At 44.7% G+C, this 26,392-nt stretch overlaps 5 protein-coding genes across 26 annotated transcripts in view; 3 read left to right on the top strand and 2 right to left on the bottom strand.

Moving 5' to 3' along the window:
- Window positions 1–2,114, top strand: part of dnm1a (dynamin 1a) — a 33,012-nt gene extending 30,898 nt beyond the window's left edge. For 11 of the 15 annotated variants that reach the window (XR_007959777.1, XM_052050412.1, XM_052050414.1 and 8 more), the window contains one exon: window positions 282–2,114. Coding sequence is in view for 7 of the 15 variants with exons in the window: in XM_052050414.1 (XP_051906374.1) it covers window positions 282–312 (31 nt within the window). In the remaining 8 variants the exon portion in view is untranslated. The remainder of the gene's footprint in view (window positions 1–281) is intronic. The other 4 variants (XR_007959778.1, XM_052050405.1, XM_052050404.1 and 1 more) reach the window with 1 other exon arrangement.
- A 331-nt stretch (window positions 2,115–2,445) lies between these two features.
- On the bottom strand, window positions 2,446–14,996 carry golga2 (golgin A2). 6 transcript variants are annotated; one of them, XM_052050379.1, is made up of 29 exons: window positions 14,979–14,996; window positions 13,827–13,952; window positions 11,989–12,147; window positions 11,530–11,598; window positions 10,851–10,994; window positions 10,590–10,636; window positions 10,330–10,393; window positions 10,181–10,240; window positions 9,864–9,944; window positions 9,510–9,548; window positions 9,383–9,445; window positions 9,171–9,264; window positions 8,986–9,092; window positions 8,845–8,903; window positions 8,535–8,676; window positions 8,369–8,458; window positions 8,143–8,250; window positions 7,835–7,922; window positions 6,975–7,117; window positions 6,681–6,899; window positions 6,325–6,438; window positions 5,829–6,053; window positions 5,657–5,756; window positions 5,288–5,379; window positions 4,844–5,093; window positions 4,420–4,584; window positions 4,230–4,336; window positions 3,978–4,167; window positions 2,446–3,813 (listed from the first exon to the last, which is right to left on the bottom strand). In XM_052050379.1, the coding sequence occupies exons 2-29, from the start codon at window positions 13,917–13,919 to the stop codon at window positions 3,572–3,574; spliced, it is 3,354 nt and encodes a 1,117-aa protein (XP_051906339.1). In that variant the 5' UTR covers window positions 13,920–13,952; window positions 14,979–14,996; the 3' UTR covers window positions 2,446–3,571. The 6 variants fall into 6 exon arrangements, with proteins under 6 accessions (XP_051906339.1, XP_051906340.1, XP_051906342.1 ...); XM_052050380.1 differs by having other exon boundaries at window positions 4,420–4,581; XM_052050382.1 differs by lacking the exon at window positions 9,864–9,944.
- Window positions 14,997–15,741: 745 nt separating this feature from the next.
- On the top strand, window positions 15,742–19,570 carry hspa5 (heat shock protein 5). Its single transcript, XM_052050441.1, has 8 exons — window positions 15,742–15,936; window positions 16,013–16,244; window positions 16,536–16,673; window positions 16,758–16,870; window positions 16,950–17,340; window positions 17,416–17,653; window positions 17,750–17,917; window positions 18,037–19,570. The coding sequence occupies exons 1-8, from the start codon at window positions 15,821–15,823 to the stop codon at window positions 18,591–18,593; spliced, it is 1,953 nt and encodes a 650-aa protein (XP_051906401.1). The 5' UTR covers window positions 15,742–15,820; the 3' UTR covers window positions 18,594–19,570.
- rabepk (Rab9 effector protein with kelch motifs) lies at window positions 19,571–22,750 on the bottom strand. Of its 3 annotated transcripts, none has more exons than XM_052050464.1 (8): window positions 22,587–22,750; window positions 21,886–21,944; window positions 21,659–21,810; window positions 20,770–20,925; window positions 20,532–20,696; window positions 20,213–20,362; window positions 19,946–20,095; window positions 19,571–19,868 (listed from the first exon to the last, which is right to left on the bottom strand). In XM_052050464.1, the coding sequence occupies exons 2-8, from the start codon at window positions 21,936–21,938 to the stop codon at window positions 19,603–19,605; spliced, it is 1,092 nt and encodes a 363-aa protein (XP_051906424.1). In that variant the 5' UTR covers window positions 21,939–21,944; window positions 22,587–22,750; the 3' UTR covers window positions 19,571–19,602. The 3 variants fall into 3 exon arrangements, with proteins under 3 accessions (XP_051906424.1, XP_051906428.1, XP_051906425.1); XM_052050468.1 differs by lacking the exon at window positions 22,587–22,750 and adding an exon at window positions 22,484–22,502; XM_052050465.1 differs by lacking the exon at window positions 22,587–22,750 and adding an exon at window positions 22,320–22,399.
- Window positions 22,751–24,191: 1,441 nt separating this feature from the next.
- Window positions 24,192–26,392, top strand: part of rgs3a (regulator of G protein signaling 3a) — a 72,896-nt gene continuing 70,695 nt past the window's right edge. The window contains exons 1-2 of the mRNA XM_052050450.1: window positions 24,192–24,326; window positions 25,216–25,266. Of these exons, the coding sequence (XP_051906410.1) occupies window positions 24,251–24,326; window positions 25,216–25,266 (127 nt within the window). The 5' untranslated portion in view covers window positions 24,192–24,250. The remainder of the gene's footprint in view (window positions 24,327–25,215; window positions 25,267–26,392) is intronic.

Here is a 26,392-nt window from a genome sequence, read left to right as displayed (position 1 = left end):
CTATGATTTATATGTTACATGTTCGCCAGTGTTTTGACTTTTTAAGACATGCTAACCTAAGCTATGCTAACCAGCTGCCGCCCTGAGCAGTGAATACTGCGAGAGTGAGGCTTACCAATGGCAGATGGTTGCTGTGCGTAACCCACAGTTGCTCCCTGAGATGTTGTGTTCTATGACGCATGTTTTCAACACAAGGTGGCGCTCCAAACGAGCGAACGTTAACCCCCAATGTGTGAATCCCTCTCCGCAACTTTTTGTGTGTCCCCCCCTCCCCCCAACAGTCGGAGACCCCCACCTTCACCGACCCACTAGACCTCCAAGCTCCTCCTCCTTCCTCTCCTTCTTCCATCTCTACTCTTCGGGCCGACGGCGCCACCTTCCTTTCTTCTGCGGTGATGGTGGCTCCATCCTCCAACTACCTCCAACCCTCAAATAGCGCCACCTGTCAACAACACAAACGCATAACATACTGCATGACCGTTCAGATATTTAATGTGTATCATCCGAGTGGTATTTCTTTAGCAAGGAAGTTGTCATACGTGCATAAAGAGAAGTGTGATGGCACTAAAATAAAGCAAAACTGTAGTACTCACTCATCGGAGGAAGGGAAATTCCGGATAGAATGGGAAGGGGACAGGGAGGTATTTCACCAGAGCGATACTGTCACTCAGTGGCATTTTACTAATTTAGCAGCAGCATAAAAATCTTTTGATTCTGTTGTTATGCTGATATTAATATAAAATATACATTTTGTTTGTGAAATTGACAAAAAAATGTACGCCTTCAACACAGTTAGTCACCGTAGCTTCTCTCATTTTCACGCTAGCCGTTTTACCTCTATGTGGCTACATGCTAATTATGTTAGCGTCTACTTGGTACAGTACAAAGTTACATTGTGTATGTCAGACTAGGTCACCAGAAGCTCCATTTCTGGTTATATGGTTATCGTCACTCTTTTCCTTTTGGCCTTCACTGGTAACACACACGCACACACGCAGACGCACACAAAGGCCAAAGAAAAAGCAGAAATTGCAGAGTTCCTCCTGGAGGTGAAGGTTTGCCGAAGTGACACGTGATGCTGGCTTGGACTCTCGTATGAATGGATGACCATGACTATAACATCATCCTTGCATAACCTCCTCTGACCATATTTATTGTTTGACACACTCTCTTCTCGTTCTGCACAGCACGCCGCCGACAAAGAGGCACTGTTCGAACTCTCAAACGCCCTTTCTTCTTTTTTTCATCACTTCATCAATCATCCATCACTCACTCACCTCACATCTCTTGCACAGAAGCTATGCAATGCAGGAAGTCCCTTCTCCCTCCCTCCCCCATCATGTGAAGCACCATTTATGACCCTCTAGTGAACAAATGAAACTGTTACCTTATCAAGGCGGGATAGAAATAAAAAGTGCAATATGGTAGCATGTTTCTGTGCTGGGACCCCGACCCCTGTGTCAACCCTCCTTAATATCTTAGAACAATTGATGATCTACCCCTTTTCTTTTTCTGCTTTTTGTTGTTGTCAGTGGTCACGGGGGTGAGTGAGAGGATGAATTCCATGTGCACGATTCTCCTTCTGTTTGGTTTACTCTCAATTGTGATGTGGCGTGTTTTTGGAGCCCCTCGAACCGGTGATGTCATCAATCAATCAATCATCCAAGTCCTGTGTATTTCACACCTACAAAAAACATGCACTCTTACCAGTGATTTGCAAAAGGTTTATCATTTGACATGAGACATATCTTCAGTTATTCTGTGTACGTGTTCCCCACCCAAACCACCACACAAAATAAATCTGACCCGGTTGCCATTTTGCACCAGGGACCATCAATTTGAGTAGCCCTGCTATAAGAAGCAGTGCAATGTGAAGTTTATTCGTATTTTATTTAAAACCATATTAGAGTGATGTGTGTATATGGAATTTGGCGGGATGCTTGATACTGTGGTGGAGCAGAGAGATTTTAGTCGTTTTATTTCCCTCTCGTTCCTGCGCCCGTGTAACAAGGTCGGGGCGATGTACTGTTACTATGGATGCAACCATGATCGCACCCTGCAGGATGATGACATTGCTCACGTGTAGAAATAAACTGCAGTGCACTGACAAGAGATCCAGTGTGCCTGTTTTGTTGTTGTCCCGAGTTAGTTTTATAGGAACGGTCGTCGGAATTCTGGAAGGCCCTGTATTTATTAGTAGACAACTTCTAAAATTACGTTTGGGCGCTAACCAAGTGGACGAGTGTGCAATAGCTTCATCTAGTGGATAATGTATGCATTACTGTGTGATAATTCGACATTAGAATTACCGGTAATTTGTATTGGACCAAATTATGGTACAGGTAGATGCTTTTACACATTTGTAATTCCACATAACGGTGGTATCCTTCTTCACCATAAATATGTAAGAACAATAGTAGTAGAAAATAAAATGTATCCACATGATGTTGCTCAATCAGTTTTATTCAATAGAGGCGGATGGGGGCGGGGGTGGGGTAATCAAGGCCAACAAATCAGGTCACTTCCTTCATTCTCAACACTCACTTCTAATTAAACATCAAAAACTGATTGGTTGAGACACAAAATCATTCCAAATAAGAATAATAATAAATAGTATATTTCCTCTTTTTTTTAATCATCCTTTGTATTAAATGTCAGCCTGTCTGTCACTAACCATGTCCATCTGCACATACACACACCCAGCCACAATAATATACAATATGATACACACACTTACATTATATACACACCACTCAACCTGTATGATCACTGCTCTCCCTCTTCCTCACATTCTATCAAAGTAACAGCGTAAAGGGAAACCACCATCTCTCTTTCTCTCTCGGGGTGCACACAAGTTTTACTCAGAGGACCACATAGAGACAAATTGAGGATGAAGATTTCTAAGGGCCACTTTGAAATTCTCCACCTTCAATTTATTAAACAAGCTAAAAATCAATCCATCACAATAGTTTACATTGCGGCAGGCCACTAATGGCTGCGGGTTGAAGTTCAGACACCCCTGATATAGTTGGACAACTGCAGTCAAACAAGGATGTCAAACGGCGGCGTATTTGGAAGGAAAGTAACAGAATGACCAAAAGAAAAAGGAGGAACAAGGAAGTGGCGCAACCGCCTTTGACGATGGGAAAGGATTTTCATGGGTGCCTGGTACAATATGAGCAATTCAGGTCATGATGGATGATAGAAACTATTTTGGTAAATTCCTTGAGAGTGAATTTGTAACTAGAACTTTTCCATCCATCGTACTTATTTCTTTCAAAATGGAACCCTCGGCTGCAGAGGCATCATAGGGTCCGTCATCTTGATGCTATGTACAAACCGTTTTAGTGCAATTCATTTCTATGAGCTCATCATCTCTCAGGCTCCGCCTCACATTCGCACATACAAACACGCACACTCCAGTTTTTTGATAAGTAATACATTCAAACCTGATGTGTCATAAGTAAGGAGATGCGAGGCCCTGTTATTGCACTTGAGCGTACGGAATAGGGGGCGGCGGCGGCGGCCATTTTGGATGCTGCTAAATAGACGGATGAGCGGCGTTGCAGTTTCACACAACCAGGATCTTCACCTCATCCTGCTCGTCGGGACGGTAGAAGAAGGGGATGCAGGGGTTCTCGCCCATGAATGGGGGCGGCCGCGGTAGCCCCTGCGGGTTCTGGATCTCCTGCAGCAGCTGCATGATCTGCTGTGCCGTGCCATCCTCCTTGGGCTCCGCAGGGGGCGGGCTGTGATGCGATGGTGCTTCCTGGCCAGCGGTGGGCTCGGAAAGGGGAATGATCTCCATGGTATCTAGGACACAGAGAGTCTATCAGAGCCACGTGTGTAAAGCCCATCTTATGCTACCCGGTAAAAGAAATGCTTCATCATGTCATTGTTCCAAACAAACAACACCAACATGGATTTGGAAGGCCGACGTTGATCTGGCGCTTGCCTGTGAAGCCCCTTGAGCTCACCTGCTCCGCTGGCAGCACTGAGGTCGTCAGTGTGTGCTTGGAGTTCGGGGTGACGGTGGTCCTCGCCAACAGGAAGAAGGTCGGGGTTTGCCGAAGCCACGCCACCAACGACGCTGGCATATTTGCCATACCAGTCATTCCGCTCCGCCACCAGCCTCATGACGAGGTCCTGCAGCTCTGCCAGCTTAGCCTGATGGGCAGGGTGTTATTTCGGACATGTGGTCACTGCCGAGGGGATGTTCTGGTCAGTACCTTCATCTCTTCCTTGTCCTGAGCCAGCATGCTGATGTATTGTTCCTTCTCCTGGTGCTTCTGCTTCATGATGGCCCTTTGGTTCTGGTACAGGGCAATGTACTCTCCTGAAAATCAAAGTGGCAACAACGTTTGCCAAATTCGAGCTCGTGTCCCACACGTTGACGGCACACAGCATCCTCCCCCTCACCGATGGTGTCTGTCTCGCCGGAGAGCTGGATGCAACGGTGCTCCAACTCCTCCACGCGCTCCTTAAGGTCAGCCTTCTCCTGCATGAGTGAGGTGAAGCGCTCTTGGAGCTTCTCCATTGCCATCTGTAACGCCTGATGAACTTCCACCGGCACTCCTCCTCCTTCTGGGCACATTTTTACACGACTTAGCTTTTTCTATATAATACAGTATAATTTAATATCTAATTGTGTGTATATGTGTTTTTCACACACACACACAGGGAAAGAGGACCTTGAAAAAAAACCCCACATAATAAAAGTTATTTGAAAAAAATCGTTCAGCTTGAGTGGGCAGGCATTCCAGAGAACCAACTGCTGCTAGTGTCCGAGATTTAAAAACAAACAACAAGAACAATCACACAATACAAATGCATCTTCTCTCACCTGAATGGTGACTGTGTTCACAATGACTATGTTGGCCCTGAGTGTGTTCGTGTTCATCATGGTGATGGTGATCATGATCATGATGATGATGGTCATGGTCATGCCCATGGTGGCTGTGCTGCTGCAGGCTGAGAGCCGCGGTCGCCCGGTGCTTTGCGGCTGCGTGGAGTCGCTGCTCCTCCCTCAGCTGCCTCTTTGCCTCGTCCCGCTCGGCCTCCAAACGAGCCAAAGCATCGCGAATGAACTCTTCCTGCGGAGGTGGTGAAAATGAGTCGCAAAGTCAAATACAAGCAAACGTTGCACTCGGATTCACCATAAATGGATCTTATACATGGCAAGGCATTTCGAATTTCTGAAGATCACTGACATAAAACGTGTGATGACCTGAGGGTGTGTAATACTATAGGTATTAAAGGTTTGGTGGTTGTGAAACATTGTTCTCACCATTTCTTTTTGGCTCTCAAAGTCTTGCGGGATGATGATGGAGGGTGACTCTGGAACGGTTTCTTGAGGCAACTTGCTCTCCACTCCATCTCCTAAACAAAATGACAATAAACCTTTTATAAAAGGTACTACTTATGACATATACAGTACCATATGTGGAAAAAGTACTTCCTCCCCTAAACCTGTTAACAGGTTAGGCCCTCCTCAGCAGCAACAACTGAAATCAAGCCTTTTCTACAGTTGGCCATGTGTCTGTCCTTCACATGTGTGATATTTTGGCCCACTCTTCCTTGCAGAAGAGCGGATTAAACTTTTGCTATGAATACAACACCAGGAGGACATTTTGACAATGACAAGTAAGACACAAACCTTCATCTCTGGGCGCCATGGCTAGAGCCGAACTGTTGAGCAGCTCCCTCACCTCAGCCTTCAAATGCTCGTTATCTTGCACCAAATGATCCAAATGCTCCTGAGTGGGGAAACAATGTCAGTCATGTCATAACTTCACGAGAGAACAAGTGGAAGGCGCACGCTTACACACCTGCGCTCGCTTCAGCTCGTTCTGGCTGACTTCCAGCTGAGCGCGGCCCTGGGACTCATCATGCTGCAGCCGGTCCATGAGCTGGGTCTGCGTGAAATACTGCCGGTGGAGCTGCTCTCTCTCGGAGGCCAGTGCCTGGTAGGCGGCGCTGTACTGCTGCAGATGGGCTGCCACCTGGTCCCTCTGCTCAACCAGACCTTGAGCTTCCTTGCATTTCTCTTCCAGCTGGTGGTGAGGGAAAGGCGAAATTAGCACAACCCTCTGTGATGAATGTTTCAGATTGAAAAACAATAACACCATCGAAGAGTGCCTCCCAGCCATTGCGCCGCAGCACATTGAAATGAAAGGTCATCAGATTCTCCAATCATCCAATTTCAATTGTACCATGAATGCTTTTTGTGCATTTGGTTTGGTTTTGTGCCATGACATTTTTCTGGCGTGAAATGTGTACCTTGCATCAATAAAGGTTGGGAAACACTAACGTCGAAGACCGAACCTGCTCTTTCACATTGTGCAGTTGCTCTTGAAGCTCGCCCATTCTGCGCGCCAGCTCCTTCTTAACATGCTGCTCTGACTGAATGGCGGAGGTCAGCTCCATGTTCTCATTTGTCTGCAAACCATCAGGAAATATATACTTCAGATTAAAATGTAGCAATTACTCAGCTTCAAAGCCAAGGCTTTACTTCACTCTTCAATACAAAAATGAAAATGAACTTGAGGGTGTAAGATACATTTAAGCTCAACCACAGCGACAAATTGGCATCAGTTTCAGCACTCGTGGTAATCATGAGGACGACTGCTTTAGAAAATGGATGATTAAAATAAACACATTAAAAATGCAATAAAAATCACCAGTTGAACAAAGCCGTTCTGCAGCTCAGCAAGCTGGTCCTTCAACGTTCGGTTCTGCGTGAGAGCGCGGCTGATGGTTGCCTTGTCTGACTGAACATCTTCGAGCATGCGGCGACGGTCGTCGGCATCCTGGACTTGGCTCTCCGCCTGCTGCTCCAGTTCTGACAGGCGCGCCTCTTGCTCAGAGCACAGGCGACTCAGCTGCTCGTTGTCACGCAGCTATAAGGAAAAATTGTCACCTTAAAGACGCTTTGAAACATTTCGGGAAGACAACTGCAACACATTGATGCACACCTGCGACTGGTACAGTTCATTGAGAGAGTCCTTTTCCTGTTGCAGACTGTTGAGTGATTCCCGTAGAGCCATTTCACTCTCTGAAGGCCCTGAGGACTGAGGTTCTCCAATACTCTGGTCTTCTTTCTCTCGGGACAGTAATGCTGCAAGAGACGGAGAAGAAACCGATTAAGGCGTGTACAAAGGAACAGGTGTTTGACTAGAATCCTATACAAGGGGTCTTTGGTTTACAACGGTCCTAACACACAATATTTTCAGAGGTGGTCATCGTCAGTCCGGTGAGTCTGTCAGTGAGTCGTCTGCGAAATGTTGTCGTCGTCTGCCTGCCAAATGTTGTCAGGAACGGCCTTACCGGTACTATGTCACACACAGGGCCTGCACACCTGACACACATGCAAATAAAGAAAAATAAAAGACTGTTGTATACCTTTCAGTCCCACAGACCTAAATGACATCTGCCCCATTTTGTTTTTACTTCAACAATCAGTCTGGTGCTTTAATTTATGATCTTTATTTGACTGTGTGTCAGCTTGTGCGGTGCCTGTGTGTAACGTGGAAGCTACGTTCGGGACGCCGATTGGCTGTCTCCTACGAGGGACGGATTGGGCCCACGTGGGTCGGCCTGAAATACTGACGGAAACCGTGACGGACTTATAGACCTTCCATCAGTCTGACGGGATGCCCACCTCTGGCGTTTGTCATACTTTATATTAGCTGCAATTGACTTGACGACTGCGTTAGCGTAGTCAAGTCATAAACTACGCCACGTTCCAAATTCGAGTTATGACGACGCAATAGCAAAACTGCAGTGAACACGGATCAACTGTCGTAACAAGGTTACAAGAAACACTTTAGCTTACCTGCTGCATTTCTTAGCTCTGTGATTGTGGCTTCAAGTTCTTGGACTCGTTCAATATTTCTGTCCCTCTCTTCGGCGACCAGTGACACCTTGGAGACGGAGGCGCACACATTAAGATACACACAGGCATTTATACAGGCAACCCCGTATATTCACAGTTTGGCATTCACAAATACAGTATCATCCCTTATTAACTAAAAATAAAAACCTCATGTTTGCTGAATTAAGACACCTGGGAACGGTTTTAAAATGATGAAAAACACAAATAAGGTATACATAAGGACTCCTCTAAATCTCAGCGTAGTTTACTTGTGTTAGCAGCTGCTCTGTTTTGTCCTTCCAAACCCGGCCGCCCTCCTGGATCTGCTCCGCATAGCAGTCCCTCTCCGTCTTCAGCTGGGCAACAGATTCCATCAGCTACAGCATGGACAACAACGGTGCGTTAAAAGTGAAACTTGTTGGGAAGGGAAAGCAGCAATTTCTATAAAAGGTGTCCACACAATAGACAGAAAAAAAAAGAGTTTGCAGACCGAACCTGGTGATTGTGCACTTCCACCTGCTGCTTTTCTTCCAGCAGTAACTGGATCTGCTGGTTGGCACTGCTGGGATCCGACTGGGTGGAGCACTGGGCACACAGAGCAATGGATATGAAACAAAATTCCAATCTATGACCAGGGTGACATGCATAGATGGAAATGGACCTGCTGCAACATGAGGTCGGCGATCTCGAGCCTCTTGCGGAGATCCTCCACCTCCAACCGCAATGCTGCAGTCTCTTGCGCTCTCTGCCTGAGCTGCTCCGACAGCTCCGAACTCTGCTGTTTGGACTCGTCGCTCAAATTGCTGCGAACAAACGCGAAAAAAGATTTTGTGTGGCTTTTAATTGCCATGAACTTTAATGGTGAATGGACAATAAATAAATAAATAAAACACTCAATAAATACATAAAATTAAAAAAATCCAAGGGGGAAAAAACCCCAATGTGACTAACTTTTGCCAAAAAAAACTCACTTTTGTCTAAATATCTCGAGCCTCAGGGTGTCTCTCTCTTTTTCTAACTCTTTGTTGTGCTGCAGACAAATAGTCACAGAAGCAAAGCATTCCATTTGTCTGATCCACAAACATTTTTTTAACCTTCTGTGCGTTGACTACTTTTTCAAACTGTTTCTGTTGCGTGGACACTGATGACAGCGTTCTCTCCAACTCCGACACTCTCTGCTTTGTTGACTGCAATCGGCTCGTCAGCTCCTCTGCTTCTCCTGAACGTTCAATAAAATTGAAAGGAAAAGGACTTGATACTCGTTTGCCATGGTCAAACATCATCAAAACACACCCACCAGCTTTCTGCCGGGCGGCCTGCTGTGTGTACTGTAGTGCGGTTTGTAGCTCCGATTTCTCCGAGACCAGGATGCCAATCGTTTGAATGTGAACCTTGTGAGATCGAACATAAAGTGCAGCGTTTTGTCAGATTCACCCGAATTCAATGATTGTGTTTGCAATGCAATGCTACTTCATGTTTAACTCGCATGTCAAGAACATAAGAACATACCTGCAATTGCTCCCGCATGGCTCCCTGTTCTTTGGAAAACTTTTGCTCAAATTCCTTTCGCTCCTAAATGAACAGAAATGCAAACATCACGGGAGTGAAGATGAAAGTGGGAGGGGGGATAAAATACCTTCTGCAGCTGATCAGTGAGCTCCTGAGATTGTAGTGCCTGAGTAAGCAAAAGAACACAATCATCATGACGGAAGTGTGACACAATTGCAGCCTTACATTGTAACCTAAACGATTAAGTTCATGTCACAACATCAACTATTTGTTCATTTTTGGTGTGCTAAACCTGTTTAGGATGCGCTTCCTTCTCACTCTACACAGTTTAGTGTTTGCAGAAATGCATTCAGCGGGGGGTTGCATGGCTTGCATGCACGAGGAACCATTTTAGTGACACTTAAGGTGGCGTGCATTAAAGGTGACATGCAATACATTCGTGCACTGTGGCATTCAAAGACTCACACAAACAGCTTCTTACCAGCTGGTCAAGCTTGGTATTGAGCTGAGAGTTTGTTAAGTTGCTGGACTCCAGGGCAGCAGACAGCTCCTGGTTCCGACTCTACCGTGTGCACATGCATCCGGGATGGCGCGGCGAGGGAATGGAAGAGAACGGTAACGCATTTGTAGCGAGACAAATAAAAAGGATACGACAAGAAAGGACAAACGTTTGTAAATGATTCTAACACGATGGCAAACCGTAGCATCTTTGTGCGTGGCGCCAAAATAAATAAATAAAGAAAGAAAGAACAACGGGACTAGTGGAGTGTGTCAAAAAGTATAAGCATTGCGTCATACGTCCAATTCTCTCTCGCCAATGGACGGCGGACTGTCGCCATTCACGTGTGCAGCAGATGACTGAAATAACAAAAATGAATAAACCTATTTTAAAAAACACATCCAGTCATGAGTTTGATTTGTATCCATCAGAGGTTGCAGCAACATACTTCAGAGACCAGGCCGTTCAGTTGCTGAGAGAGCTGTCGCAGGCTCTCCGTGGATGACAGCTGTCTGCGGGACAACATATATATACAGTACATTAGAGAAAAAAATGGCACTCTTATATTCTCCTGCGTGTCCCGTTCCAAGTGCTATGTCCTCAACTTTATGAAACTACCGCTTTGGCAAACTCTTGAGTATGGCATTTCCTTTTTGCTGTCTCGGTCGATGCATGTACCACTGTAGTGAGTGAAAGAAGCCAATTTACCTATTCTCCTCTGTTAAATTCTCATTGCCATTGGTGTCAGGGTAGTCCTACAGAAAGACAAAAAAAAAAGTGAAAATGTGAGACAAAGAGCAAGTAAAACACCAGCAATGAACAAATGGAAAGTAATATATCAGTGTACTGCAAGTAAATGAATTCCAAAACAAAAATCCAGTGTCGTATTGTAGATACTGTGGAATGACAGTGAAGTACGAGGTCGCACGGCAGAGCACAAGCTTGGAATCGAGTTGGAGTGAAACACACCTGCAGCATGTCAGTGTGGTATCCGACACTCTGGAGGTTAGTAGTGGTGTTAGTGCTAGTAGCGTTTGACAGGGGTGAGCCCCCGTCGAGCTCAGCCGTTGGAGGGGGACCCGAGGACATGTTGGTCTCCATGTTGGCTACAGTCTGAAGTGGCGTGCACACAAATATATATACACACACACACACACACACAGACACGCGTGTTAGGCTAGAACAAAAAAAGCAACAGAGAAGCATTTGTGTGCGGTTACATGCACTGACAACACGCTATTCATACAATGAAAGGCAGCGAGACATCAAGCAGTTTACCAGCCAATTCATTTGAGACAAGCTTGCTTTGTGGAGCCTGTTCAAAACGCTGTCATGCTATGCGCTCCACAGATCCAAACTGTATCACTTCTGATTAGCACATTATATGAAGTTCTCGGCAGACAGCGATAGGAGGAGGAAAAATAAATAAATACACGTCAAATGCACCATTTTTTCAAGACCTCAACATCGGCACGTGCTCTCTGCACCATGTGACAAACTTAAGAGCCCTTCATTAGAGGAGTCGGTCAGAATGGGCATGAGAGCACTTCAAGGATTAAAAAAAAAATAAAAATACATGAAGAGGAGGACACACAGGCTAGAGAAGCATAGAAAAAGCACAGCAAAGACAAGGACAGAGCGAGCTCACCTGACTTTTGCCATACGGAGGCAGGACTACTCCATTGCTTTGACTAAGCGCTTTGAGAATATTGTCATACTACGTACATGACGGACATGGAAGGAAAGAGAGGAAATCTTTAGACGAGAATGACAAACAACAGCACAGAAGGCAGACGTATTTAGAATTGCCCACAAGAAGTTGCCTGGGGAAAAGGGTAGAACAAATTAAGTCGCTTGCCTATCAAACAATTACTAAATAAAATGTTTGGGACTACAACTACAAAGTCTTTAAGGAATATAATAAGAATAACAGCTTTTATGAGGGAGATTTTCCTCCATAAACTTTGTATGTGGGATATTCAACTTAAGGGCTTTCAGTGTACTGTATTTTTGCAGTGTAACCTGACCAGAGGAAGCTGAATATCGAGTTCAAAACAAGTCGAAAGCAGCTGAAGCAGAAGATGAGATGAGGCTTGACCAAGCTTACATTGTCTGGAGAGTTTCTGTCAATCGAGGTTGCATCGTACTGGTTGGGTCCTTTCACTTTCCTCTTCTTCTTGGCCGCTGCACCGCCAAAAACTCCTCCACCTCCTCCTTTGTCTCCTCCAACACTGGTTGGAGTGCTTTTCTGCTGGAACTCCTTGAGCTGAGCCCCCCCCCAAAAAAAAACAACAACAAACAAACAAAAAAAGATATGTTAGGGTAAACAATTTCAAAACACAACTGCAACATGTGGAGCAACCAAAAAACAAAACAAAGAGACTGTCTCAAGGACTCATTTTGGTCAGACTTTGGTTGGTGTTTTGCCATGAAGGTGACTAGAAGGAAATGATCCCTCTCTAAAGTCAATATTTGATAAAACTTTAGTCAACATGGTTCACAGAATAGTAGAGAATCCTTCTCATGTTTTTTTTTTCTCAGAGCAATCTAGCACACATTATGGAGCGAGTAGCTTCATAAGTGTGCGCTACAAGTTCTCGTTCCTCAGAACATCAAAACAAAAAAACTGAAAAAACTTGGGACACTTGTTGAATTGTTTAAAATGTCATTTTACTCTGGAGAACTGTTTGGTAATTGTGCCTAATTCATATTTGCTGGATTGATTCCCTGTCCTTACAACTGCCACGGTTGTATTCCGAGGAATACTTCAACGTTATGCTGTCTCGATCGTTATGTCATTGTGCCTGCGTTTTCTGTTGTCTTTCAATGTTTGTAGTCATCCTTAGTTGTGACTGAAAAACATTTAAGTGCTGCACCGTTATAGAGTCCAAAACAAATTTCCCTCAGAGATAATGCAGTTCATACTATCCTAGTCTACATAGTGAAGGCTCCGATAACATTGGAAGCTCTAGGTTAGAGGTATGCGAGCAAGAATGCACCCAACCCAGTCGCAAACAATGTTCATTCCACTCAGGTTTAAAGTTTAAAATGAAGCTACGCATAGGTAATTCTCAACTAAAAAACAATGCTGTAAGTTTGTCTTCGTTTTTGTCTGTGTGCATGTTAACTCGAAGCCCAACATAATAGAATTGTCAATGCGAGCACTTTTCCTTGCACAGCAGAGGACCATTGAAAATTCTGTGAAATTCTTCTTTTTTTCAAAAAGGGGCATTTTAAAATACTGACTCTAGGGGCGAAATATCCCATCGGACATTTCTTTAATATTCACAATAGCTGTTTTGGGCAAATGTTGGCAAAGTAACTTCCTGAAACGTCACGTCGCACATTTTAAAGGCCATATTTGAACAAGCAAACATGCCGACGCCAAACACACACCCCGGGACAGGGAAGAGGGCTGTCAGCTGTCAAAACACCCGACTTACTGGAACTTACGACCAACACAATAACAAAAGACGTTCCAAAAAACAAAACAGTGACACGGTTACACACGTACCCCGTTCCCTATTCATTAGTTAGCCTTTTGGCTAATATTTTATTAGCCAAGTTAGCACGTTCCACTTCGACGGAATACACATTTTAGTTTGTCAGCTAAACAGCAACTCGAACGCACTCAAGAAAACAAATCGCTGACTATTCGGGTGTTGTCGCGTGGTAAAAAATGTCAATTGGAGATAAAAATGACGACCAGAATTAGAAAAAGTTGATGTTAGAAAGTAAAGGCCTCGATACAGCCCCAGACTTTCCTGAGCATTGATGCATGAGACAACCGACAGAGGCCGGACAAGCGTCGGCTGTAGAGGTCGCAAGACGTGTAATGACATTACCATTGCCACGTTAATACAATTGTGACAAACCAGCATGGAGCATGGAAAACAAAAGCCACCTTAATAATAATTCACCCGTTGAAAATAAATTTAATTTTACCTTTTTCTTGGCTGCGGCGAGTTTTGTTTGCCTGCTCTGGTCGGCCATCCTGCTGCTGCCGTGGTGGTGAACAGCCCGGTGGAACCACGTCATCAATTTGCTGTCTGATGCATAAGATCCAAGGCTCTAGGGGGCGCACTTAACTTAGTTTATTTATTTTAAAAAATGAACAAGAACAAGAAAAAAACGCAAGCACTAGGAGGCCATGCAAAAGCACATACGACAAATCTCGTGCTGAGATTCGAAACCATAAATTCAGAACGAGGCGGACAAGCTAACCACCACGCTTTCTTCACAAATTACTTCATTAGCATATTCTGTGCAGTATTCATACATGTTGTGTTATCGTGTAATAGTGGGCCTGCTGCAGAGTAAGCGCTGCCACTACTGCTAAGGAGATAGCGCCAGTTCTAACCAGAGCTTTGCAGCACATCTTTTTTTTCGTTTTTCTCACAGAATTGAAATTCCCACAGTATGTGCATTTCTCAAAATAATTGGTACAAATAGCTAAACATCACAGCTCCCCTTAAACATCCTGAGTACATCATTCAAGACTAAATAAATGTGTCACTAAACATGGCAATCAAAATGTCAAGTTTATCGTATTGTAAATTACGTTTTGCTATTACAGGGGTGCATTACTGGGACAAGAAATTCATTTCAAGGTTGAATTAAAACACTTACTGATGCATTTAATTCAGTGCACATCATCTTTGTAGATTTTGTCACGACATTGAACTACCTGTATGTACAGTGTGAAGGCAACATTAATACTGTATTGTCATATTGTCATCATAAAGGATGTACGTACATTGGCAGCCATTACCTAGCCATGACCTATTTTTTCTTGTAATAAACCATTATCAGCGCTGTTTTGTTTGGCATGTACCGTTGTTCATTCACATTTTTATTGTTTTATTTAATTAATGAATGAATTAAAGTTTAGTTATGCAATACTGTATTCCTGATGTAACTACCCAACAATACAAAGTATCTGATGCAACAAAATGCAGTGACAAATAATCCACAGTAACAAACTGTTCAAATTGAACGTTTGACACATTAGTCACTGACGTGAGTCAACGTCGATTGACAACGCAAGTGCAAAGTTTTTAGCGTAAACTAAATAAATAAATAAATACATACACCCACCCTAGCCAGTCGTCGTGAGTGGCGTGTCACTGTACGAACCACGTTCCCAGTCCAGCCAATCAGCGTCGATTGAAACCGTCGTCACAAAACCATGTTGCGTGCAAATCATCGAAGGCCAGCGTACCAAAAGGAACCAATAGGCACATTCCAACGCGCAGCCTCTCCTCCAATCGCTGGCCTCCACGATTGGGAAGCGGCGACGGATTATATAGGGGCAGCGCTCAATTCATTCTATATCAAATCTTCCAGGCAAGAATACTGACAGAATCAAAACGAGCAACGAGTGAATTATATTGTCTACGTTCCAAGTTAACGCACAATCCGGACGATTAAGGTATGTCCGACTTTTTCTTGAACATGTTTCAGAAACTGCATTAGTCTTAATTTATGTAAGATATGTAAAGACAACATTATACACGTGTACTGCGTTGTCCTAAAGATCTCTTCTGCCGCGTTACATTTCGGCACACTAGCTGTTTTAATACATTTTGCCATCTTAAAACATAATGTCGTAAATGACTGATTTTTTTTCTCTTTTAAGTCTACCGGTCAAGCTAACTCGGTTGTCTAGCTAGCTAGCTGCCGGCCTTGGGAAAATAATGTAAAAAATCCGAATGAGTGGTCATTGAAACAAAAATGTTTTGAGCCACATCAAGTTGACATAACGGGAACTTTTAAAATCTGAATATTTCCCTCGAGCCGAACCCATTTCGTGCGGCTAACAGCAAACGTACTTGAAGAAGTTGGCAGACAGTGGCCTAGGCAATTAACAAAGGCAATCTGTTTTTTCCCCTACAGATATACTCATTTTCTCCAGGGACTTGAGCAATCGACTAAACAAAATGAAGTTTTTGTGGCTATTAGTGGCGCTGGTCTGCGCCGTGTCTGCCGATGATGACGACAAAAGGGACAATGTGGGCACTGTCATTGGCATCGACCTGGGGACCACTTACTCTTGGTAAGGCACGTGCTTTTAAAGCGAATGATTCATCAATCTATTAGTTCTAATATTGTAATCTTCCCACCCCTTTCAGCGTTGGTGTCTTCAAGAATGGCCGTGTCGATATCATTGCCAACGACCAGGGCAACCGCATCACTCCATCCTACGTGGCGTTCACCAGTGAGGGTGAGCGTCTGATCGGTGATGCCGCCAAGAACCAGCTGACCTCCAACCCAGAGAACACGGTGTTTGATGCCAAGAGGTTGATTGGTCGCACATGGGCCGACTCTTCTGTCCAGCAAGACATCAAGTACCTGCCTTTCAAGGTATTGTGAAAGGGATACACAAATATCACTGACGCTGATGAATTAAGATATCAGTGCATGCGGAAGGTGGGGGAGGAAAAACAAAGGATCCAATCTTATTACATAATTAATACATGCTAATAAGAAATGCAATACTTGCTACCATAAAATGGTGCCATTTTTAGTAATCACAAAATTGATATGTATAGATATCGATCATAAGAATGAAAAGATCAATACTTGCTGTTGGTATTGCGGTACTATGTGTTACGGTACACAAATACCAACGAGTATTTTTATGGTTGTCTTCAGGTGAATGACAAGAAGAGCAAGCCTCACATCCAAGTTGACATTGGTGGTGGTCAGATGAAGACATTTGCCCCAGAGGAGATCTCTGCTATGGTTCTGACCAAGATGAAGGAGACCGCCGAGGCTTATCTGGGCAAGAAGGTATGGAAAAAAAATGACACCTGTAAATCGCAGCCCGTTGCTCATGTTTGAGACAATTTTGTAATTAAAGATCTCATATCGCAGGTCACTCACGCTGTGGTCACTGTTCCGGCCTACTTCAATGACGCCCAGCGCCAAGCCACTAAAGATGCCGGCACCATTGCTGGGCTCAATGTGATGAGGATCATCAATGAGCCGTAAGTGTTAAGATGGTAAATTTATCAACGCACCCTTTTTGTTTTTCCTGTCCTGAAGTGTGGCGTCCTTCCCCCGCAGAACTGCTGCTGCCATCGCTTACGGCCTGGACAAGAAGGATGGTGAAAAGAACATCTTGGTGTTCGACCTGGGCGGCGGCACCTTCGACGTCTCGCTGCTGACCATCGACAATGGTGTGTTCGAGGTGGTGGCCACCAACGGTGACACCCACCTGGGAGGGGAGGACTTTGACCAGCGTGTCATGGAGCACTTCATCAAGCTGTACAAAAAGAAGACTGGCAAGGACGTGCGCAAGGACAACCGTGCCGTGCAGAAGCTGCGTCGTGAGGTGGAGAAGGCCAAGCGGGCACTGTCTGCCCAGCACCAGACCCGCATCGAGATCGAATCCTTCTTTGAGGGCGAGGATTTCTCCGAGACCTTGACCCGTGCCAAGTTTGAGGAGCTCAACATGGTAAGTTCCCTTAACCTGTTCAGGAGTGCTCGTGATCTGACAACCTCTAATAAATTGATTCTGTTGTGTTGTCAGGATCTGTTCCGGTCCACGATGAAGCCCGTGCAAAAGGTGCTGGAAGACTCTGACCTGAAGAAGTCCGACATTGACGAGATCGTCCTGGTTGGCGGCTCCACACGTATCCCTAAAATCCAGCAGTTGGTGAAAGAGTTTTTTAATGGCAAAGAGCCCTCCAGAGGAATCAACCCCGACGAGGCCGTCGCCTATGGCGCTGCCGTACAGGCTGGCGTGCTGTCCGGAGAGGAGGATACCGGTAAGCTTTTGTCGCACTCATGTATTTATTGGGCCATGTTTACAAACGTGGGCCTTTTTATTAAAATAACACAACTTCTCCCTCCTCTTCCTTCAGGTGATGTGGTTCTATTGGATGTATGCCCTCTTACTCTTGGCATTGAGACTGTGGGAGGAGTCATGACCAAGCTGATCCCCAGGAACACCGTGGTGCCTACCAAAAAGTCTCAAATCTTCTCCACGGCCTCGGACAACCAGCCTACTGTCACCATCAAGGTCTATGAAGGTAAGACTTTCAGCCACCGGATGCTTTTGCACAGAAACGTAGGCGTTGGCCTACAGTTAGAGCATGTTTGGGTGGGGGCGGTGGGAAATCCTGTTCAGCAATATGATTTACTGTTTAAGGTGAGCGTCCCCTGACGAAGGACAACCACCTGCTGGGCACCTTTGACCTGACGGGCATCCCCCCCGCACCACGTGGCGTGCCACAGATCGAGGTCACCTTCGAGATCGACGTCAATGGCATCCTTCGAGTCACGGCGGAGGACAAAGGCACGGGCAACAAGAACAAGATCACCATCACCAACGACCAGAACCGTCTGACGCCCGAGGACATCGAGCGCATGGTGAACGATGCCGAGCGCTTTGCCGACGAGGACAAGAAGCTGAAGGAGCGCATCGACGCCCGCAATGAGCTGGAGAGCTACGCCTACTCGCTGAAGAACCAGATCGGCGACAAGGAGAAGCTTGGCGGAAAGCTGTCCGATGAAGACAAGGAGACCGTCGAGAAGGCCGTAGAAGAGAAGATCGAGTGGATGGAGTCGCACCAGGAGGCCGATCTGGAAGAATTCCAGGCCAAGAAGAAGGAGCTGGAAGAGGTGGTGCAGCCCATCATCAGCAAGCTCTATGGCAGTGCGGGTGCCCCGCCACCAGAGGGTGCTGAAGAAAAGGATGAGTTGTAAGCTGATCTAGTCACTCAGTCACCTCCTTTAAAAAGAAAAAAAACCCACATTGATGTACATATTGGACCGATGGGACTCATTGTGAGAGGGAGGGGCGGCCATACGGAATCTCCGAAAGACTTTTGAAGCGAGTTTCAGTTCGTTTGGTGTTTCTCTTCGCCGGTTGGTGGAGATATGTCAGCCTGGATTCTCAAGGCTCACTGCTGCTGTTCTCAGGCAGTCCTGATGGGGATCACGTAGTACTAGTCGTAGTAGAGGGTGGGAGGGGGGAGGGTTTGCTCTTCATGGGTAGCCTGCTTAATGGCTCCTCAATGCCAAAAGTTATTTATTGAATCTGGAAAGGCAGTGAAATAAATGTTTGATACAAAATAAGTTGTTTCCACTTCTATTTTCTCTGCGATCAGTGTCTCATGATGCAGTTAATCGCATTATACCTCCCCCCCCCCCCCGGTTGAATTAAATCCCCCCCAGCATGATGCTGCCATTGCCACAATCATGCTTCACTGTAAATATTTTGGGGTTCTGAGCATTGTTAAATAATTTGGACTAAAACGGTTCATTAGACTACAATACATTAAAATCACGCTTTCCTAGACGAACAACCATTTGCGCTCAGTCACACCTAAGGACAATTTTGAATGTTCCATTAACCTGTCATGCATGTTTTTGGGAGTGTGGGAGAAAACCGGAGTACCCAGAGAAAATCCACAGAGGCGGGGGGGAACATGCAAACTCCACATAGGAAGGCCGGAGCTGGAATCGAACACTGCACTGCACGGTGAGGCCGATGTGCTAACCAGTTGACCACTGCGCGCTCTAAAGTCTGTCCTTAATCAAAATATTGATAACTTTGATATTTATGAACTAGCCGTTAATGCAAAGGCTAGCTGTTGGACCCTAAAAGCAAAATGTTATTTACTGAATATAGTCAATATACTCCTGGAAAGACATTGAAATAAATATTTGATACAAAGTCACTTTCATTTTTTTTTATTTCCTCTACGGTCCATCAAGTCACCACGGTCACAACACAGTCGTTGTGTATGACACCTTGTGTGTCCATCCCACCGAATACAAAAGCCAAGTGTATTGTCTCGGCGTGAGGTGTCTTGGCTGGAGCGGACGTTTGCGCGGCTTCGGGATTCGCAGTGGCTGTTTGCACTTCGCCACCATCTCCCACAGCCTCCACCTTCCACGGTAGCAAACACATGCAGTGGTCCAGACGGTTCGGGGGCAAATCCCCCTCAAACTTCATTAGGGTCCAAGACTTTTTTTCTGCAAAAAGGCCACAGGTCTGGTCATAAAATATGCTCTGTGGTGTTTAAATAGCACATGATATTAAGGAATTGTACCTATGTTGAACGTGTACATGGCATTGCTGGCTCCGTCGGCAGTCAGCCCGCCGAGGATGTAAATATTGTTGCCCAACGCCATGGCCGAATGTGCTGCCACGCCAGGTGGAACATCACCTTCGGGCTGCACTAACTCCCACGTCATATTACCTTTAAAATGCGCACATGAATGATATCTGTGTCAAATTTACAATTTCATTTTCAAGGATTTTTTCCCCCCCGATATAAATACATGAGACCAAAATAAATCCCACTTGACATCCTTACTTGGATCAAGAGAGTACATGTCATCCAAGAAATCGTCGTTCGCCATGCCGCCATGAATGTAGATCTTGGAGCCTGCCGCCACTATAACGTGTCCGTGTCTGACGGGCGGCTGTGGGCCTTGCGTTTCTGGCTGCGTCCAGGTGGAAGACACTGGGAAGACCACAGTAATGTTGACATAAAAACAACATCCATCCATTCATTTTCGGAACCACTTTATCCTCACAAGGGTCGCGGAGGGTACTGGAGCCTATCCCAGCCGTCTTCGGGCTGTAGTTTTTAGTGATTAATGTATGTGGAAATAAGTGCATCCAACACTCACCAGTATCAAAGACGTGAAGTTTCTGGTCGGCGACAGGTGATGCTCCTGCTTCCCCACCAGAAAACACGTATAATAAACTTCCCATGCAGGCTGAGTTGGTGTGATATGTCCTTGGACTGGGCGGCTCGCCCGTTACCGTGACATTCTCCCAGAGTGCCTTGCTTTCTGTGGATCACAACAGGAGGCAAATTTACATCACACTATCAAAAACTAAGTCAGTCTTTTTTTTTATTTTTACCTTGTACTTTTATTTTTTGGATGCAGTTATGGTTGCCACTCTGCTCCGCACCCCCAAACACCCACAAGCTCTGCGGCGGGCTTCCGGGCACCAATGCGCAGTGCTCATATCGAGCCTTTAGACCCTCCCATGGCAATGCATCCCACTCAAGACACTCTAGAAGAGTCAGAGAGGATAATAATTGCAACAACAGTTCAAAAATAAAATAAAATGCAATGATAGCTGTTCAAAAAGAAAAGTGCATTGAGGAATAAAAAGGCAATTTGTGGTTCGTGGGTGTGGAAAGGTTACCTGGCAGGCATCGCAACTCTGTGCTAAATAAATGATCGCTTTCCAAGATCAAGTTTTTCTTTTGCCTCAAAAATAAAAAAAATAAAAATTGTTTTTCTTTGTGTTTCCCCAAATAATTAAATGCATGCTTTTTGTTGGACACTGCAACATTATTATTTAGTATGATTTTGCAACCCCAAATGAATAAAAATGCTAAATCTAAAAAACAAAAATGTATTAAAAAACACGCACACACAAACAAAAAACAATGCAATTGTTTGGTGAAATAATGCCTATAATTTGTGCTCAGTTTTAGTCATAATTTAGAAAAAAAATCAAAACTGCCCACTTGTATGATTTGTTTGGGTAGGCAGGTTTGGGCAATTTGAACGGCAGCTTAATAAGTGTTATAATCTCCCTGCTCATGTATCGAGTTGAGTTCATAGGTGTCAAACTCAGGTCCTGAATGAAGAAATCATGATCTGTTCATTTGAATCAGGTGTGTTGCAACAGGGAGGCTTGTAAAAACATGCAGGGCAGCAGCCCTCCAGGACCTGAGTTTGACACCTACGTGAGTTAATCATCATTCTTTAAATGAGTGAATTGCAAAGGTCCGTACTCAGATTTATGGCGTGTGTATGCGAGAAGCTGCCACCAGGATTTGCTCCCCCAACTATAAGGATCCTTCCACTGCCACCATCCCCGGGCCAGTAAGTACAGGTGTGTCCCACGCTCACACCCGGGGACCTTCCGCTCGGTGCCAAGGAATACCTGGGTTGAAGTTGCAATGTTGAAGAAAATAACAAGGTTGACCATCTTTATGCATCGATTCTCACATTTGCTTACCATATTCCTTGTTTGGGCTTCTCTTGAGCTTCAAGCACCGGGAGAAGCTCCATGGCTGGCTGTGCATCAAACGGTAAAATCAAAAAGCTGTGTTATGTTGGAAAGTTATGCTTCTTCTCACAGAGAATGACTCCAAAATGAGTAAATTATAACGAATCCAGCATGGCGGTTCCTGAAATTGTGACACGATTTAGCATCGCATTGCTATGATCTTACAAAGTACTGCTAGTTTTGAAATGTGAGAGATTGCACGCTTGTAGTCTTGGTGAACCAATCGTATCGCTTCTGTTGGTCTCTCACACATCGTCGGTGTGAAGATTACCGATGGTTCGTGTGTATTATTGGTGAAATATTTTCGACTGTGATTAGATAGCTGTTTTAAAGTAATGTTTATTAAACAACAAATTATATTTCAACGAGCAAGGCACTTTTACCGCTCGGCGGTACGTGGCTTCAGTACTTGTGCGGTTGCGACATCTTTCTCGTTGAACATATCTGACACTTCCTTTTTCCGCCTTGACACCGCTGGTGCGTTCACGTTCCAGAGTTGTAAATCGGAACCCAAAATACGCATTAAACCCAAATAAAATGCACTTACTCCCAACACACTCGACACGGTTGCTCTACGTGTCAAAGGTAAGTAGAAAATGGCGATACTTTGAAAAGTATTATTTATCTAACCCCCCAAAAAATCCTTTTACCTGTCACTAATTCATATTTGATGTTGATCTATTTTCTGTTAGTCGGGTGATGAAGGTTGACGACGTTGCAAGGCAGGTCTTGTGTAACATTTACATTGCCGACTTGGGCCAATACAACTACGAGAATTTGCTATTTGCGGAGGTCTTTCACTTATGTGACGTTTAACGATACGTGCGTGAAGGGGATCGTGTGTTTAGACCACGCCCACGCCAACGTTCACTTCCGACTTGCGGAAGTCTGATAGTTTGTTTCTCCAAATGCCTTTAGTTAACAAAATATGATTAAAAATACGTGCATCTGAGGTTGTGTAATGTTCATATTTCTGAAGTTACACGTTTCAATAATGAACACTAAGCTGTTTCTGAACAGTATTCCCGGTAGAGTACGGTATTCGAATGCATATTGCACTTCTAATTGTGTTCGGTAGGTGGTGCGATTGTTTATACTTGTTTGAGGACCATCCATCATTTTGCTTCCTGTCCCACTTTTGAGGATGATTTCTGTTATCCTGCATACCCTTGACCCTACTATATTTGCAAGATCAGCACATGTTCTGCTCTTGCTCTATGTGTGTATTTTTGGGCACACTGTGAGTAAACGGATCTTAACCTGTTTCCTTCTAAGGAAGCGCAGGATAATTCTCCTTTTGTTTGCCCTTCATTCCAACTGATAAGAACCTGAATGACCATGGGGGACTTTTGTGGCGGAAAAAAAGGAAGATGATTATATTTTAACTATCCAGAGGGAAAGACTAGACCAGAAGAAGAAGAGATACATACAGATATGAGTTCAAAAAATCATCCTTCGGTTGTTTTAAATTTGAAGGGAGTGGGTGGATTAGCGACAAGGGAATAAATACATCAAGTTCATTTGTGGGTTACTTGTACACTGTCGCTGAGCGACATGTCAATGTAAGGCTGTAAATTTCCCCAGTGTGGGACAAATAAAGGATATCTTAATCTTAATACATGGCAGCTTTGTCTCTTGTCTCACATTTGAACCCGGAGGTGTCCTAAATCGTGCTACGATTAATCTGGATTCTAGCAATGCAACCTAATCAACATTTCAGCTGCACGACAGACACAAGCACACGCGCCTCACTCAATCTGCGTATTAAAAACACGTTTTTGTCTTTTAATCCGTGTTGTTTGCACTGGGTTTTTATTTGTTTCTCATGGGGTTATAAAAAGAGGCAGACGATGGAATTTTTACATTTTAATTTGTTGTATATAAATAGGTGGATCTTCAGAGTGCCCGTCCATCTATTCTGTATAAAATGTAATTTTTTAAAAATCTGCCTCTGTCCATCCATCCATTTTTACTGCCTATCCAGGGTCTGATTGTGGGAGCAGCAGCTTTAGTGGGGAAGCCTAGATTATTCTCGGCCCTGTCACCTCTTCCAACTTCTCTGACTCTGGTCTCTCCAACATGTCATCTATCGATCGATATACATATGGTATTTGTATATACATGTATACTGTAGGATTCTTGCACTGAGCAGTTGAGTGTGGTGGATATTCCGTAGGTGGCATTTGAAACACACACACACACACACACACACACACACACACACACACACACACACACACACACACACACACATACCCTGGCAGCCAGCATCACATTTCTTGAGCGTCTCATTTGCGGAGGGATTCTCTCTGTGATGTCTTTCAAAGTTTACCTGCGCAAACCGCCCGTCACCTCTTCCAAAGCCCCATCCTTCCTGCTGACGACTCACGGTGAGGACTCGTTTGTATATTTTATTTCATTTGATCTCAATCATGCTGTAAGTTTAGAAAAAAAAATAATGGCCGCTTATGAAAGCGGCGTCACAGACCATTCACTGAGTACATCCTTCGGTGTGCTAATGAGGTGGCCCATTGCATCATTTATGGAGAGTATTATCCACACCTGCACTGTTGGCCCAAAGAGCAAAGCCTCATCCATTATCCAGTGTTTTTCTGTTGCCACTAATCAATACTGATGGGGCCATAAAGGGTCTAGATCTGGAACCAACTGACCCAAGGATTCAAGGGATAGAAAATGTGTGGGGTTGCTTACATTAAAATAGTTACTGACTTGCAGTCCAGCTCCCTTTTGAACTTGTCATCAAGTAATAAGAATAATCAGCCTGCTTTGCCATTTCGCCATTTTGCTTGGCCGCTAACACTCTTTGAGGCAACTTCATAGCAGCCTTTTGTGTGGCGCAAGATGTACTAGGAAGACATTTGAAACGGCGTTACCGCTTTGTTCTTCCACATCCCCACATGCCAAGCTCGATGTGGGAACGACAAACATCCCCCAGACCCACCGTGTGAGCGGGGGGGCCCGAGGTGGTGGCGTCGTTAGCGGTGTGTGCCCCGCGCTCTTCGTAGTTGGATACATTTAGACGAGCGGCACAAAGCCAATGTTAGTACTGGGCCATGTTGACGTGGTCAACACGGCTTTAAAAGGTTGGTGACAGTACTGAGAGACCAGCAGAAGGAGGCTCAGACATGAAAACTGCCTGGGCGAACACGAGACGCGACAAATGATTAATATTCATGCTCACACTCACACACACACACACACATATTGCAAGCAACATTCATTTATAGCTGTCAGTCTTCTCACTGTCTTCTTCTGCAGGTCAGCTGAAACTGTCAATCATCCAGGAACAGGAAGTTGTTGCTGTAAGCGGTGAGTTCTGAGGGGAAACAAGCATATTTATGAATAAAAATGTGAAATGCTTCACGGTGTCCATCCACTGGTCACACCATTAAGTATCAGCAGAAACAAGTCTATACAAAAGTAAAACAAAGTCATAACTCTGCGTTTAGCTGATCACTTAGCTTAAGATTAATTAAGACAGGCATGTCCAAAGTCCGGCCCGGGGGCCAAATCCGGCCCGCGGTCGAATTTTATCCGGCCCTCGGCCCCTGTCATAAAATCAGTGCCGTCTGGCCCGCAGGTTGGGCGCAATGGAACACGTGTTGCATTGACTGAGGTCTCGTAGACCGGTGAGTGATGTTTCATAGAGTACTGCTTCCCTCTAGTGGCTAAATGAGTAATAGCATTCACTAAATGAGTAATAGCACTTAGACACTAGAGGGCATCACTCACGAGTTAACAAGACATCACTCCGTGTTTATATTGACTGGTATGTCATATTTCAAATGATCCTTGCAGTTGTGGATATGTGTATTGCTTGTTCATTAACCTGTTGTTCGAGTCAAAGGTTTTGTGACTATTGAAAAGTCATGGTGATCCATTTTATGTTTCAAATCAATCAATTTGCACTCAGGAGACGTCTGTTTAAGAAAAAGTCAAGTGAATAAGCAGTTGCATGTGATATACCCTTTTCAAATGAACCAAAAGAAATTCTCAAGATTGTTGAAATTAAAATAAAAATGGAAATGTGAAACAGACTGGCTTACTAAAATTTGTTGAACAATATTGTTGTTCAATGTAAAGAATGTCAGCCAAGGTTGGCCCCCCGACATTTTACCACATAAAATCTGGCCCCCTTGGCAAAAAGTTTGGACACCCCCGAATTAAGATATCCTTTATTTGTCCCGCAATGGGGAAATTAAAATCAGAATTCAGAAAGGAAAAACGCTGGGTAGGGAGAGGGAAAAAAATGTACCATTTGTTGAATTCAACTTCCACCACGTCTGATGGAGTAAATTTGAGGTCAGATCTGCTTCTGCACGGCCCGGTCCCAAATGGGCCGAGGCCCATTACCGATCCGCGGACCGGCGGTTGGGGACCACTGTCCTAGCAACCAAAGCGACGCACCCTCTTGTTTGCCTTCCCCTTTTCAAAT

Source organism: Hippocampus zosterae, chromosome 18 (assembly GCF_025434085.1).
Source record: "Hippocampus zosterae strain Florida chromosome 18, ASM2543408v3, whole genome shotgun sequence".
Classification (NCBI taxonomy): Eukaryota; Metazoa; Chordata; class Actinopteri; order Syngnathiformes; family Syngnathidae; genus Hippocampus; species Hippocampus zosterae.
This window is presented reverse-complemented; position numbering and strand designations above follow the sequence as displayed.

Coding starts and splice junctions, on each gene's coding strand:
- rabepk (XM_052050464.1), bottom strand. CDS start 21,938: ATGGAGCTTCTCCCGGTGCTTGAAGCTCAAGAGAAGCCCAAACAAGGA. Junction 20,697..20,769: donor CCAAAAAATAAAAGTACAAG/GTAAAAATAAAA, acceptor TGTGATCCACAG/AAAGCAAGGCACTCTGGGAG. Junction 20,363..20,531: donor ACTTCACGTCTTTGATACTG/GTGAGTGTTGGA, acceptor TGGTCTTCCCAG/TGTCTTCCACCTGGACGCAG.
- golga2 (XM_052050379.1), bottom strand. CDS start 13,919: ATGACGTGGTTCCACCGGGCTGTTCACCACCACGGCAGCAGCAGGATG. Junction 5,094..5,287: donor TTGAGAGCCAAAAAGAAATG/GTGAGAACAATG, acceptor CCACCTCCGCAG/GAAGAGTTCATTCGCGATGC. Junction 3,814..3,977: donor CAGTGCTGCCAGCGGAGCAG/GTGAGCTCAAGG, acceptor TCTGTGTCCTAG/ATACCATGGAGATCATTCCC.
- hspa5 (XM_052050441.1), top strand. CDS start 15,821: ATGAAGTTTTTGTGGCTATTAGTGGCGCTGGTCTGCGCCGTGTCTGCC. Junction 17,341..17,415: donor AGTTTGAGGAGCTCAACATG/GTAAGTTCCCTT, acceptor TTGTGTTGTCAG/GATCTGTTCCGGTCCACGAT. Junction 17,918..18,036: donor CACCATCAAGGTCTATGAAG/GTAAGACTTTCA, acceptor TTACTGTTTAAG/GTGAGCGTCCCCTGACGAAG.